The 14,155-nt window shown below is 35.3% G+C and overlaps 1 protein-coding gene across 3 annotated transcripts in view; it reads right to left on the bottom strand.

Annotated features, from left to right (window-relative positions):
* DCLK1 (doublecortin like kinase 1) overlaps nt 1–14,155 on the bottom strand; it is a 350,858-nt gene that overhangs the window by 54,878 nt on the left and 281,825 nt on the right. For 2 of the 3 annotated variants that reach the window (XM_050937227.1, XM_050937228.1), the window contains exon 6: nt 1,904–1,988. In XM_050937227.1, the coding sequence (XP_050793184.1) occupies nt 1,904–1,988 (85 nt within the window). Of the gene's footprint in view, nt 1–1,903; nt 1,989–8,114; nt 13,546–14,155 lie in introns of those variants that run through there. The other variant, XM_050937229.1, reaches the window with a different exon arrangement.

Here is a 14,155-nt window from a genome sequence, read left to right as displayed (position 1 = left end):
TGAGATACTATTTGGCAAAAAAAAAAAACCCCATGTTTTCCAAAGTGGTGTTAAGATTGAAATGCTGTGACTTTTGTGTTTTTCGCCTTAAATTACAAATGGCACCGGCATATGTGTGTGTGTGTTTGAATGATAAGCATCAGAGTCCAGGCTACCCTGAGTCACATATCTTAATCATTGGCATGCAGCGAGGATATTCATTTCAGTGGGGTTGTCATTTTTCTGCTAAAGCCCAGTGTGATTCCTCATGCTTCCTAAAAATGTAATTACGTATGCATGGAACACTCCAGTGTACGGCGCTATTCAGACTAATTTATTTCAGGCATACTATAGTCATTTTTGTAAAGATCCTGCCCATATTCTATGCTTTTTATCACAGAAAGGCTGGACAGGGTATTTGAGATACTGTCTGTCCAAAGTAATTTTATAGATTAAAGGGATATCAAACATGAGTTGTTATTTTAAATACAACAGTCCTCTAATGGTTGCTTTCACTTTCTAATCAAATGTCAAATTAATTTACATTATATCAAAAACCTCATCCTATGCCAACTTGAACTCATGTCAGCATACAACATACCGATCTGTGTCTGAACTGTTTTGTCTATGCTAGATTCTAAACTCTTTGAAACAAGGAACTGGTCTCCTTATAGGCTGTGAAATGTTAAACATATTGCTGATATATATAAAATGAAAGGAAGGAAATATGTGACATCCCCAGCAGGAATGATGGCCTTGCAGAATTTTCACGTGTCAGGGGAGTTCAGTTTCATATGGGCAACTGCAGATTAAAGGTTCCGATCATCTCCTCTCATATGGGTACCTAATTAGACCTTTGCTGTGCTAGTCCCAAGAGTTTGGAACTTTTGTCAAAATTAATCTCTCTCATTCCATCAACTCGTCCTTTAAAAAAACCTTAAAATAAGAACTATTCTAGAAGTTACTCTATTTTAGTTGCCCTTGCATTTATTACCTTTCCCGCTAACTCTTCACCATTTTATCACCTTGGGTTCCTTTTATTTTTCAGCTTTTGGAGGGTGCTCTTTTTAAATTTTTTCTGAAGATATACATCACAATAAAACAATGAAAAACACAGCCTGTAAAGTACTCAAGTGGGTGTGCTTGTAAGTAAAATGAGTATGTCAGATAATAATCAGTAATAATAATCATCCTCATCCCACCATCTAAAAATTTTATAAAACCAGGTGTTTTTTTAAACAGATGGACCATTAAAGTGGTAGTTGGGCCTTCTCTACAATACAGCCAGTTTAATCCCCAATGCTTCTGTGACACTTTGGGTGAAATCCTGATCTTATTGAAGTCAATGGCAAAACTCCCACTGACTTCAAAAGGGCCAGTATTTCATAGATTTTAGGCCCAGAAGAGACCACCAGGATTACTCACTTTGACTTCCTTCACACAAAAGTGCTGTAAATAGTTTACAAGCATTTTAAAATCTGGGTGGAGTAGACAAAGCTTTCACATTCCAGAACTGAGTTGGTCTAAACCATTTCTGTTTGAACCCATTTAGCACCAACGAGGAAATTTTTCAACTAGTTCTGCTATTATTGTCCCATACTGTACCTGTGGCCTTTCAAAACCTTCCACAATCCACTGCATCTGGGAGCTGTTCTGGAATCTGTGGGACCAGTACCATAGAAGACAGTGGAACTGAAATGCTTGAATAATGCTATTTTGGATGCAGGGCAAACATCATGCTAGCATAGAATCCATGATTCAACCAGTTCAGTAAACCTAGTAACCCTCAAAAGGTAGAGTCAGTCATCCCTGCAACTCTTCACTCTCTTCAGTATGAATTAACAACTTGTTTCCCACATAGCTGCTGAGCTATCATTGTTCTGAAATGTCAACAACTTTCAACCATCAAAACAGTCTCTTTTACCTTCTCCAGGTCCATCATTTTCATCCATGGAGCTGCAAACTTTGGTGGATGCTAATGAGGTAGAGGAACCACTCTGTTGGGAGCTCTGGAAATGGAGAAAGACAAATGAAGACAGAAATGATTGTTAAAATGCACCTGTATCTCCGCCCGTCATTACTGGACAGAGGTCCCAAAGGAGAATTTAGTATTTCCCACGGAAAACATCCATTCAGCCCTTGAAAAGAGGCTATAGGACGTTTATCAAAAGTTAGATTTTTCTGCTCATCTAATTCTTTTTTTTCCTTGTTACTGGAGATTTCCCTACTTCATTTTGTGCAGTTAAGCTTCTATGCACCTTCCACTGAAAAACAAGTTTAGAAAGGTTTTATGTCCAGTGCACATTTTTGTGGCTGAAATGTGAGAAGTCACCAAATTGGGGTATTCTCTGTTGGCGGGAAGTTTCCAGTAGTTAGTTGTCTTGACATTTTAACCCAGCTAATATCAACACCAAAATGACAATTATGACTGATATCTATTTTGTTAGAACCAGGTTTGCTCTTTTCTGCAAAAACCCATTTGGCGAAAGCCTCCCCAGAAAGGTCCTAGAACAAGCAAGCATATTTTTGTCATATAGGGAGAAAAAACAAAACATTACCACAAATATGCTTTTTTTCCAGAGACCTCTTATTCTGTGCTGCATCTCTCTTACTAATGATTAAATGATGTCCCAGCCAGAGAGACACCATCTGCAAATCTAGAGCTTAGAATGTGTCTTCAGGATTCTCCCCCATCCTGAAGTTTTCTTCTTGTTGCAAACTGAAAAAATCTACAAATGTCACAGCAGCACTTTAAACTTAAAGCCACAAATGAGCATGACTTTATATTTTCATGGGCTAACCTGAGTTAGAAAGCGGTCTTTATTTAATTATGAAAATCATGTGATAATACTATCTTGTGTTTATAAAGCACTTCTCGTGCTGAAATATTCCAAAGTGCTGCACTGTTTGTAGTTTCTCTCCAAGTTACTATCATGTAGAGTGAGACTATACTGTTTGTAATTTACATTGTAATCTCCTAGGGACTGGATAATATCCTTTTCTACATTTGGAAGATACTGAAAACAGTCTTGGGAGGTCTGGAAATGTGGAAGTGTTAGTAGTCAGTGAATAAATGCTACAAACATAAATGTAAAAACAAACTATTTAGAGGAATCATTTCATATACCAGTGAAATAAAAGTCACTTTATGGTAGAACATAGCAACTGTTTGGGACAGTATATGAAGAACAATGCTATATCCAGCTGAAACTTCAGTGCAGTACTGAGCTAGACAGGATGCAATTACCAGAGTTAGAATTTGGCCAGAATGCTGGAGTTTATTTATATTTGCCTATTTTTCTTTAAATAATCCTCTAAATTTGCACATCTCATGCCTAAGAGTTTTTATGTCTTTTTTCTTTTCATCATCACAAACTCATTATTTTCATCCATATGACCACTTTCTTTGAACTCTAACCAGGATTAAAATTTCACTCATCAGTTTTTGGACTACATTTGCTGCCTCTTAATGACAGAAGTGTGCACTGACTGGCTTTATACCATTCCCTGAGGCATTACTGCCCTTGCTGCAGGCTTAGGATAAGTGCTAACTACCTATATTTAAAAACTCTGCTAGATATTACAGTGAAAAAACTTACCTCACAAACATTGCAAATGACAGTGCAGAGGGATAATAAGTAACAAGCATACAGTGTAACTCCATGAATTCTCAGGGCAGGAGAAGATATTCCATGTGTACAGCACAGAATGATAAAAAGTAAAAAAATTTGTTTTACACTTCTACTGGGAAGAACATATAGTGAATAGCTTTCACTATTTTTTCTGGTGCTTCTCTTAACTCTCCTATCCAAATTATTATTGATTCTGCCTTTCCACTCTGTTTTCTTAAGGGGACTATCATTTAAATATGTTCAGCACATGATGTATATGCAGTCGTGAAATGCTCCTTAAAAACCCTGAAGTGTTATAGCCCAGGATTATTGAAAGCATTCATATTTTGACAAATTACCAAATGGTTACTGCATACAATTTTTGCATTTTAAATGGTGAGATGAATCTTTACAGCACATAGTACCTCTAACACTACTGATTATACACCACAGCATCATCTTTAACATTTTGATTATCTCTTCAGACTGCTGACCTACTGCTCTTAGTCCTGGAGTGAAAATGGGAGAGATATTAAAATTGAGACATTACTTTGTGGACAATTTTTTTCAACCTGTATGTGTAAATTCAGTCTCATTCATACAAGGACATCTGATTTTTCAGAAGTGCTGAGGTCCCACTGGGATTTGTAGGTGCTCAGTTCTGAAAATCAGACCAAATCACTTAAACATATGCTTTAACTTTAAATACAAATAGTCCCAATTGATGTGTGTGAGGTTAAGCATATGCTTAACTGCTTGGCTAAATAGGGATCATCTCTGGGTGCCTAAATATGGATTTAGGAACCTAAACTCTAGTAAATCAGAGATGAGAATTTTGGATTCTGTAAAATTTAGCAGAAAACAGCGTTAATATGAGACTATTTTTAAAGTCTCCATCTCTCTTATAGACATTATATTTCAATCAACACGTGAGACTCAGTATTATACATACATAATTGAAAATTGGGCACCAAAATGATGCATTACAGCTATATACGCTATCATAGGTCTGCACACAAAGCACCCTGTGACAGCAATGAGAGTTGTGTGCATAAAACAAGTGGGCATGAACTAGAATGTAAAACGAAGGGAGTGTTAATGAATTGTTTTGAAGACTGCCAGACCGGAGAAACCATGCAGGAATGCCCTTTACATCACATTTAAGAAAGCCCTCCAATTTTATTAAACAGATTAAAAAAATACTAATAAAGTTCAGGAATTGTATGTACATGTCTATACTCACAATCCCCACACACAGAGAGTCTCATCTAATATGTAGTCGAGCTTACTATGTAAAGAGTCACAAACAGCTTGACTTTTATTGTGTATTTCAGTTCTCTGGATTATATAAAAGCATTTATTTATTCATCATTTTGTAAGCTAGAAGGACACCCTGCATTCACTTAGGCTTTATGCAGCTCGTTTTTCCTCACCAAGCTGAAAGATCTCTGGGTCCCATTCCCTTGAGGGGCTTGGTGTTTCTTCCAGTTGGTTTGCTAATCCTGATGCAGTTGTTTGTTGTACATACAGTAGCCCTCAATGCTGTAGATCCCATTAGGGTTATTGCAGAGGAAAAAACCCTTTGCAAGAGCAAGATATTTTCAACCACAGACCTTAATGCAATTAGCTGTTTTAATTTTAAGAGATCTTGAGGCACTTGAAATGTCATCACCTCAAGAGATTTAACAGGGACCAGTTGCACAGGTTGCTGACACCTGGCTGCTTTTATGACACACCTACATAAAAGCAATGGCATAAAAAGATCAGGTCTTTGGTGTAGGTATTTCAGATCCTATTCGGGTTCACAAAACAGATGGTCAACATACCACACTTCTTATTGATGTGAATGGGAAGATTAGCACTATAGAGTTTCAACCATGTCTTATTGAGAGATTTATTCAGCAACTGTTTTGTAAATATTTAAAGGGTATACCTCAACTGCCATTCCTCAAATTCAGGGACAAGAGTATGGTAAAAAATTATATAAATCTGAGGATTCTCTTCTTCCTACATATACCTTGATCCAAAACTCATCTTCCATCACAGCAACAGAGGGAACTATTTTTGTGGATTATTGGTATGAAGCAGTTATGGAAGGAATCCCATAACGAGTATGTCTAAAGAGCAAGTTAATGCATATCAGATTCCCGAATCTTGAAAACGGAACATTGGATTACGTTTTCCAATTTATCGGAATCTTTATTAGCACATATGGAGTCTACAAAGTCTTTGGACAATAGATTGTTTTGAATTTTGCTAATGTGAAGGAAGCATCTGGGTGAAATGTCAATAACAGAAATCCACACAGGTGTAAAGCTGAGTTTGGAACACATGAGGAGTTGTGTTCTTTTAAAAGGGTGTTACTGAAACAGAGTAAAAGGAGTACACAAAGTGTCGGCCAGGCACAGTGATAAGGCACATGGTAAGGGAACTCTTTAAATTATTATAGCATATTAGTGACTGTCCCAAAATAATTAACCAGGATTTCACAAACATGGTAAGGGGAAAGGCTAAACATTTCTGTGTGTGTGTTTGAACACAACAGGAATATGTGTAAATTCAACAGAGATTGCTAGAAACTAAAGAGGCCAGTTAGGCAAACATGCCAATCTTTTTGTCTATGCAATATTGTGACCCATGTGTGTTTGGTTCAGTTATAAATTACTCAGGTTATTAATTTACTTTAACCCTCCAACATCTCCCTTGGAAACCCATTCCCTACTCTAATGGTCATCATGTTTAGTGACAGAACAGAACAGTGTAGAAATGAAATTAAGAACTTGATTCTTCTCACCTAATTCCACTGAAGTTACACTGCCGTAAAACCAATAAGAAAGGAGAATAACGTACACTGGAAATATTTCAAGAGCAGGAAATGTTTTTAAAAGGCTATGCAGAGGGCAAAACATTCAGCAACAAAAAGTAAAAATAAAACTTTTTGGTACAATTTTTGAAGAAGAAACTCAGTTTTATTTATTAGAGCCTAGATAGAAACCAAGGATTAGACAAAATTCTTTTGCCAGCTCTCTATCCAGTGAAAAATGTTCTTTATTTTCTTTTGTTTAATCAGTTACATTGTTTTGGCACACACAGATGAGAAGAAAAAAAAATCTCAAGTAAACAGTATAGGGCTAGTAAAAATTACTTAATGGAGAAACTTCAAATCCATAATCTTTGTGCTGGAAGAGTGGAAGTCAATGGACTTCAACGTGCAGAAAGAGAAATGATGCAATTGTTCTCTTTTCAAGCTGGGATACACCACTAAGATGACACGCGAGATCTACATTTATTAATAAGCTGTCTTCATCTGGAAAGAAGGGAAGAAGAAATGTGTGCGAGCATGAGTCTTGTCCATAGTCCTACATTCTGCATAGTACCTGAGACACATGATTTAAAAGAGATCCTGCTTGAGGAGCTACACATTTTTCACATATGCACTTCAGGATATACATACTGCAGCAAGCAAAGAGATCATCAGTTCAAACACAAGCAATAATCTATATGTTTCATTTAGGAAACTTTTGTTCTTTTCTTGACGGCTTAAGGGAGTGAAGGTGAGATGGGTAAGTTTGCAGGAAAACCGTGCTGGTGAAAAGAACTAAAAATGGCAAACTAAAGTATTCAGTTCTATATAGGTTCTTGTATTGCTCTTCACCATAGAATCGGCGTGCCTAAGTATTCTGTTTGCCTACAGGGCAAATGCAATACTGGAAAGCTAAAACAGTTTTCTATTTGGTGTTCAAGCAATAATCTTAAACCTGAGCTGGATGAACCACAGCTTTGAAGGGTCAGTTGTAATTTAGTCTCCACCTTCACTCATTCTCTGGCATCTCCTGAGGAAAGATTGATGGTTTTTAAAATATATATCAGATTCATGCTGTTCGGAAGTTGGCCCACAACTTTACTATATCCATATTGCATTTAATGTAAAAGTTACTTATGCAGTAGCAGAGTGAAAGTTTTTTCTAAGTTACATACACATTATAATATCTTTAATGCAACAGAAGAAACAGAAATTCTAAGGAAGTCACAGATTTGTGTTTCCTATTTCTTCCATTAGATTAGAAATGTTGCACAGGGGTCAGTTTTTTTATTTTTGATCTCTTCTATTTGTCAGGGCTGAATTTTAAAAGCTCTCCCAATACCCCTGAGCATTTTAGGAAAGGAATTCTAACTCTATGTTATTTTGTGCCCTCTTTTAAATTATTGCAACAGTACGGCTTCATTTTTGTCTTCATTAGGCTACTGCTGGTAGCCATCTCCTTATTACTGACGAAAAATGCAAAACGCAAACTTTTTGAAGGGAAAAATGGTTTTGAACCTGGCAGACCAATTTCCCAATGATCAGGACATGGACTGAGCTGGAATTTGTATCAGTCTCACAGACCTGTAGATTAGCAGCTCTTGAAAATTAGTTGAAGTGGCAGTAACCAGCAGGAGATGGAATGTCATCTGTTGCTAAGTTTTCCCCCAGAAAAAAGCTAGGAAAATATAAACAAAAGAGAGCAAAGGTGTGCTGGGGAAACAAGGTATTTATTTTAAAATACAGCAAGTACAGTTCAACATTCTTTGCAGACACATTTTTCTAATAATTAGGTGACTTAGGAAGAGTGCTGCTAAAGCTCAGTTGACAGCAGAACCTGGTACACTGCTTAGGATACAGCACACTAATTTCTCACTTCATACTTCAAATCTATCCCCTGTCACACACTCACAAATTCACCCATAAGTAGTTCTAGGTAGGTAAATTTACTGTCTCCAAAGGACCTATTAGAAACAAAATTCTTCCTTACAGGACCCTTTACCTCTATACACTAGAGCCCAGAATTTAAATTTTAAAAGCTACTGAAATGCATCCACTAGTTAGAGCAACCTATTAGGATCTATGAATCCCACATGCTTACATTATATTGAACTATTAGATGAACAATCCTCAACCAATATGTATGGATTTCACATTTTCAAAATAAACTCACTGAACATCACGTATGGGGGTTTTCCATTTATTTATTACATGACTTACAATATTTTATGATAATGTTAAGTCTAGCAATACAACAAACTGCAACCAGTATGACACGGTCAAATATGAAACACAAGTACAACACAGTATAATGTAACAATGGCAGAAATGGAAGTGATTTTCTTTAGCTTATTGTTTTATTTCAAATAATCAGCACTTATTTTTGTAAGTTTCACGAGTTTTGCTGATAAATCACTATGGGGTTGTTTTGGTTTCCTGGAACACATTAATACAAAAATGCAATATTTGAGAAGAAAATATCCAAGTACTTTTCTTGGAAAAAAGGCTATATGGAGCTCTTTGTTAAAATCTTAAACTTACAAGAGGCCTTAGCAGAAATGGTGTTTGTTCATCTTTCACTAGAGAGTTTAAACTCAATACTGTGTATTCAGGGAAAACCACAACTAATTACCTCTACATTTCAACACATCAGACAATGGATATGTATATGAATACAGTACTTTTTTCATATTTTACTGCTGAAGGTGATTGAAACATGAATATAATCAAGATGCACAAATACAGATATTAAAATGCATACAAATATGGATGGGCACACTGTGTATACACACTTTTATCTAAAAGCAATATATATATACACACACACACACACACACACACACACACACACACATATTGCTTTTAGATAAAAGTGTGTATACACACCCACACACACATACATCTACCCACACTCTCACCCTCCCCACCCACCACACACAATGATTTAAAATGGGAGCTATGGTCACTTAATAACTCTAACAAATCATGTACAGAGGATAAATAGGCAGAGTAGGCCATTCAACAAGTATTACTGAAAAAGTATAGCTATGAATATCCCCTGTTCAGAGTGCAGGGATCTGCTGTTATCACTGTGAGGCCTGAAATACATTTTGAATGGTCTTAAAACAACCATTTGTATATCTGTATCTACATGTAAAGCTATTTCTAACTGTGACATAAGGTTGTATTTTTATTGAACATTCTGGTGAGAATCTCTCTTCTTGCCATTGACAAGCAAAAAAACCCCAACATTAGATTATTTACAATCTATGTATTTGCTTGCATAATAATTGTATACTAAAATAAAGCACAGTAAACATTCATATTTGTTTTCAACAAGTGCAGAGGTAAATTTAACCTCTGTGTTTTTATTTTATTTTATTTTTGGATGAAATAGTAAATTTGGGTACCATTTAAAGAATTTTTTTTTGAAACTGTCAATTTTAATATTTAGAGTTGGATGACATCTTCTGTAACAACATACTTTGCTGTATAAAGTTCACATTGTAGTGTAAATTATAAAGTTGTAAAAACAAGCAATTTATTTATTTCAAATTTTTAAGCACACCAATAATCTCAAGCCATATGCACTTTAAGGCTGTAGAACATTACAAAGACTTTCTTATAAGCTATATGTATACATGTATACACAATGACATATGCATATTTATATAAATATCCCCATATACCTGTATACATTTTTACAGCCATATATATCATAACAAAAAAAGGTGGAAAAGGCTAAAAACAAATAAATAAAATTTACTCTTCCTGAATTGTTTTATGGTTCTGCAAATCAATTTTCCACACTATGATGCTGTTAGTTCACTACAGCTTCCTGATTTAATTTTAACAATATTACAACACAATATGATTTAATTACAACGCAGGACAGCATGCTTCATGATGGGGCAAAAGGTCAAATAAGTCAAAATATTACCATTCTTAACATTACCATGCTTGATCAACCTCCATACATATACACAGCTGTATATAAAGAACCAATCCTGCATCCACTAAAGTCAGTGATGTTTTTGCCACTAATTTAAAAGAGAGCTGAACCAGACCCATCATTAGGTATACATGAGAGCTTTTAAAAGTGTATACAGTTCCTCAGGGGAGATGTTCACCTATTGTAAGTTATCGTAGGTCCACTGAATTTAATGGAGCGATGAAAATTTGCACCAGGTGAACATCTCCCCTTAACATATCAAAAAGACCAACACATTTTTTCATACATTTATTTAAAGAAGCCACAAACTTGATGTAATTGTCCATGGGTTCTAAACCATTTGGCCCTTTTCTATACTGTGCTTCATATTTGAACTGTTTGTTGCTTTAAAAAAAAAAAGTTGCAGAAAGCATTAGGAAAATATTCATGACTAACCACAAGGCTGAAGGGGAAGCAAAGCATTCACAATCTACACATGACTTTCAACCACATGGTAAATTACTTATAGTAGGAACATGTCATGCAATATAAGGAGAGGAACTATACAAAGTTCAAATAATACAAAGATTCTTAAGCTATTCTGCTATTTAATAACAGCGACAAAGCCAGACGACAAAATAAAAGTTGTACTATTTGCAAGCAAAGCTACAATACCAAGTTAACACATTTTCAGTTCACCAATAAACTGTAACCTTATGGTCTTGGTCCAAAGAAACATTTAATTTCTGCTCATGTATAATGGAATTACACTCCACTTAAAAGGGAATCTTAACACTTATAAACAGCATGTTTTTTCAAACTTTAAGGGACTTCCATTCCTAAAGTAGATGATATACACTGTCCCTTGAATAACTCTTTTAAAAGAATTGTATGTTTAAATGATTAAATGTTCGGGACTAGCATATCCTTTGAAACAACCTGGAAGGAAAATTGGCAATGATATCTGTGAACTGTTAGTCCCAAAGTCCATGTTCCCCCTCCACAGCTACCAAAGCCATGGAATTCAGATTCACTGGCAATATCTACTGTTTGTGCAGAATGAATAATACTTAATGGACTGCTCTGCGCAAGTAGTACTCCATAAGACAGAGGGCAGGCAAGTTAAAATTCTGGGAATTTTTTTTCTTTGCAGAGAAAACCAATCCCATAGAGCCAGTAGCTATTTTGTTTCTCTTCCATTGCTTTCTCTGAATTTTTGGCAACTGGTACCAACCCACCAACCCACTGTCACCTATTATGGACTCTACTGGACTAAGTAATTCGTTTTACAAAGAAATATCAACAACAGGCACAAGCGCAAATAACTTCGCAATTGTTGAGTCTTTTAAGTAAAACAGGGCACCTTTTGATCTTGGCAGAAGCCTCTCAATTTCTGTTGGAAATCATTTTAAACCTGAACTCTGAAGCAGGTATGGTGAATCATGTGTTCAAAATGGATTAACCCAATTGCTTCCCAAGCCTGCCAGATCAGTGTCTTTCTCCCCAAATGATACTACAACCAGAGAGTGAATATATAGAAGGGTAAGTGTTGTGTTCTGCTGCCCTTTCAATGTTTTGTCTTCAATACTCTCTGTAAACAGAATGGTAATGTAGTAGACTGCAAGCTATAGCACCGCGTCAACATTTTCCAGTTGCATGATTTTATTAAGGACAAATTAGCATAAATGTAAAATATTACATTTAAAAGTTGCTATATAGTAGTTAACAATCCTCTGGGTATTTAAGCAAATTTTCCTGATTTTTTAAGATGCTGTATTGGGATGTTACCAGTTACCTCAAAAATACCACCTGTGTAGATTTTTTCTTTAAAAAGAGAGTGTCACAACCATTGTTGCCAGATTCCTAAGTCTTAAATCATAAGTATTTGATATACTAGAAGTAAATGAACTACTAAAAATATATGACCACTATGCCTTAAATATAAAGAATAAATATTAAATAAAGATTTAAGATATAACTGGAAAGACCATAACTATGTAAATTATATTAGTTAGCTCATATTCTCACAATAAAGCAGCAGAAAACAAACAAAATTAGTAGGTGTGTGTTAAGCAACTGGTTATAATGCAAGATCTACTTTAACACTAAAAGAGTTTTGCATATTAATGTTGTACAAAATGTCCATGATATAGAAAGTAAAGGAACTCAGAAAAATTCAGACCTTAAGAGGTTGATTCATAATACCACCATTTTTTTTAAAGGTTTTCACTTTTCAAATGGCCTGTTTGGAAAAAATACAAAACATACTTTATGTCAGAGTCTGAGAAAGATTTTCTTATCTTTAACACAAGTGAAAAATACTCACTTTATAAGCAAAATATGTGTTTGCAAAAAAAAGGTGTCATTATGTGTATGTTAGACCTGCTGGCAAACAGTATACTGTATGTATTTTCCAACTAAATAGATTTTTTCTTAATATTTACTTTCCTACGCAATACAAGAGTGATTAATATAACAGCTCTGACATGGTACAATATCATATTCATGCTGCCTGTGAAATGTCATTTTTCATACAGTGATCAAATTGTAGTACAGTGAAGATACTTTTAACAGTTCTTTGAAAGCATTTCTTTTTAGTTAGCAACCATATATGGTTTCTCAATTTTCTTTCTTTAGATTAAGAACTCATCGGAAATCATGTTATTGAATAAGCGTAAATACTTGTATTACGGAGGGGCAGGGTGGTGGAGAATGTCTGATGTCACAGTTGTGTTCTGTCACACAAGTTGAGCTATTTATTAACAGAGCAAAAAATGTTCATGTCCATACCATAGCAAATAAAGAGGACTATATTAAAAACTGTGACCATATGATCACTATTTCAGAAGATAATAGGAGTGCTCTTCTGTGCCTACAATTGATTTCTTCGTTAGATTTACTTAACCCAATCATTATCCCATAATGTATGCACAAATGCTTAGTTTTCATTTCTGAGTCAAGCACCCTAAAGCTTGCATCAAAAAGAAGTGGTAAAACCACAAATACCTCCATAAATTTGTATATATTTGACTTTATGACTTTAATATTAAATATGCAAAACTCTTTTGTGCAATTCACTGTTACTGTAAATTAGCAGCTAATCTCATAAGAAATGTTAAACCTTCACCAAATAACAAACCATAAACACTGTTCCATTTTCTCTTTTACACTGAGTCTCCTACTGAATCCAAATCATCCGAAGAGAGTGGGCGATACAGGTCCTGAAAGATGAAGGGCAGTATAGATTTGTTTACTGTGTTCAATTTGTTACACTGCAACTGTCCTATATTCTCTTTGCTGTTGTGGATCAGAATTGTTGGTTTAATTTAAAGTATCCTGTCTTAAATCATCAGAGCCCTAGAAACATAAGTAAATCTAGATTTTGTCAATAGGAAATATTTTAAATTGATTTTTAAACCTTAACTAATAAATGTCCTGTAATAAAACAATATCTAACTGTTTTGCAGAATCTCATATTGCTTTGGGACTTGGCAATATGGAGTTCAAGTAATAGTTTCCTTGTTTCTTTCTCAAACACTAGCAGAAAAGTAAATGCTTACCTTGTATTATAAGGTCATCAAGACCTAAAGGCCATTGGACCTATGTAGCATGGGTCCAGAAATATTTGATCCTAAGACAGCTAACCCTCAATACTGTGGTTGCATATATAGTACTATCTGACAGTGGTGCTGCTTTTTCCACAATTTTTTTATTTGGTAAAAAGACAGCATGTAAAATCCCTAGTCACTGGCTCTTTCTGATGGTAGCCAAGCAACAAGCTCATATCAGCAGGGAGAGGGAGAGAGAAAGGTGCAATGTCTATTTTTCAAC

The sequence above is a fragment of the Gopherus flavomarginatus genome, chromosome 1 (genome assembly GCF_025201925.1).
Source record: "Gopherus flavomarginatus isolate rGopFla2 chromosome 1, rGopFla2.mat.asm, whole genome shotgun sequence".
In the NCBI taxonomy this organism is placed as follows: domain Eukaryota; kingdom Metazoa; phylum Chordata; order Testudines; family Testudinidae; genus Gopherus; species Gopherus flavomarginatus.
This window is presented reverse-complemented; position numbering and strand designations above follow the sequence as displayed.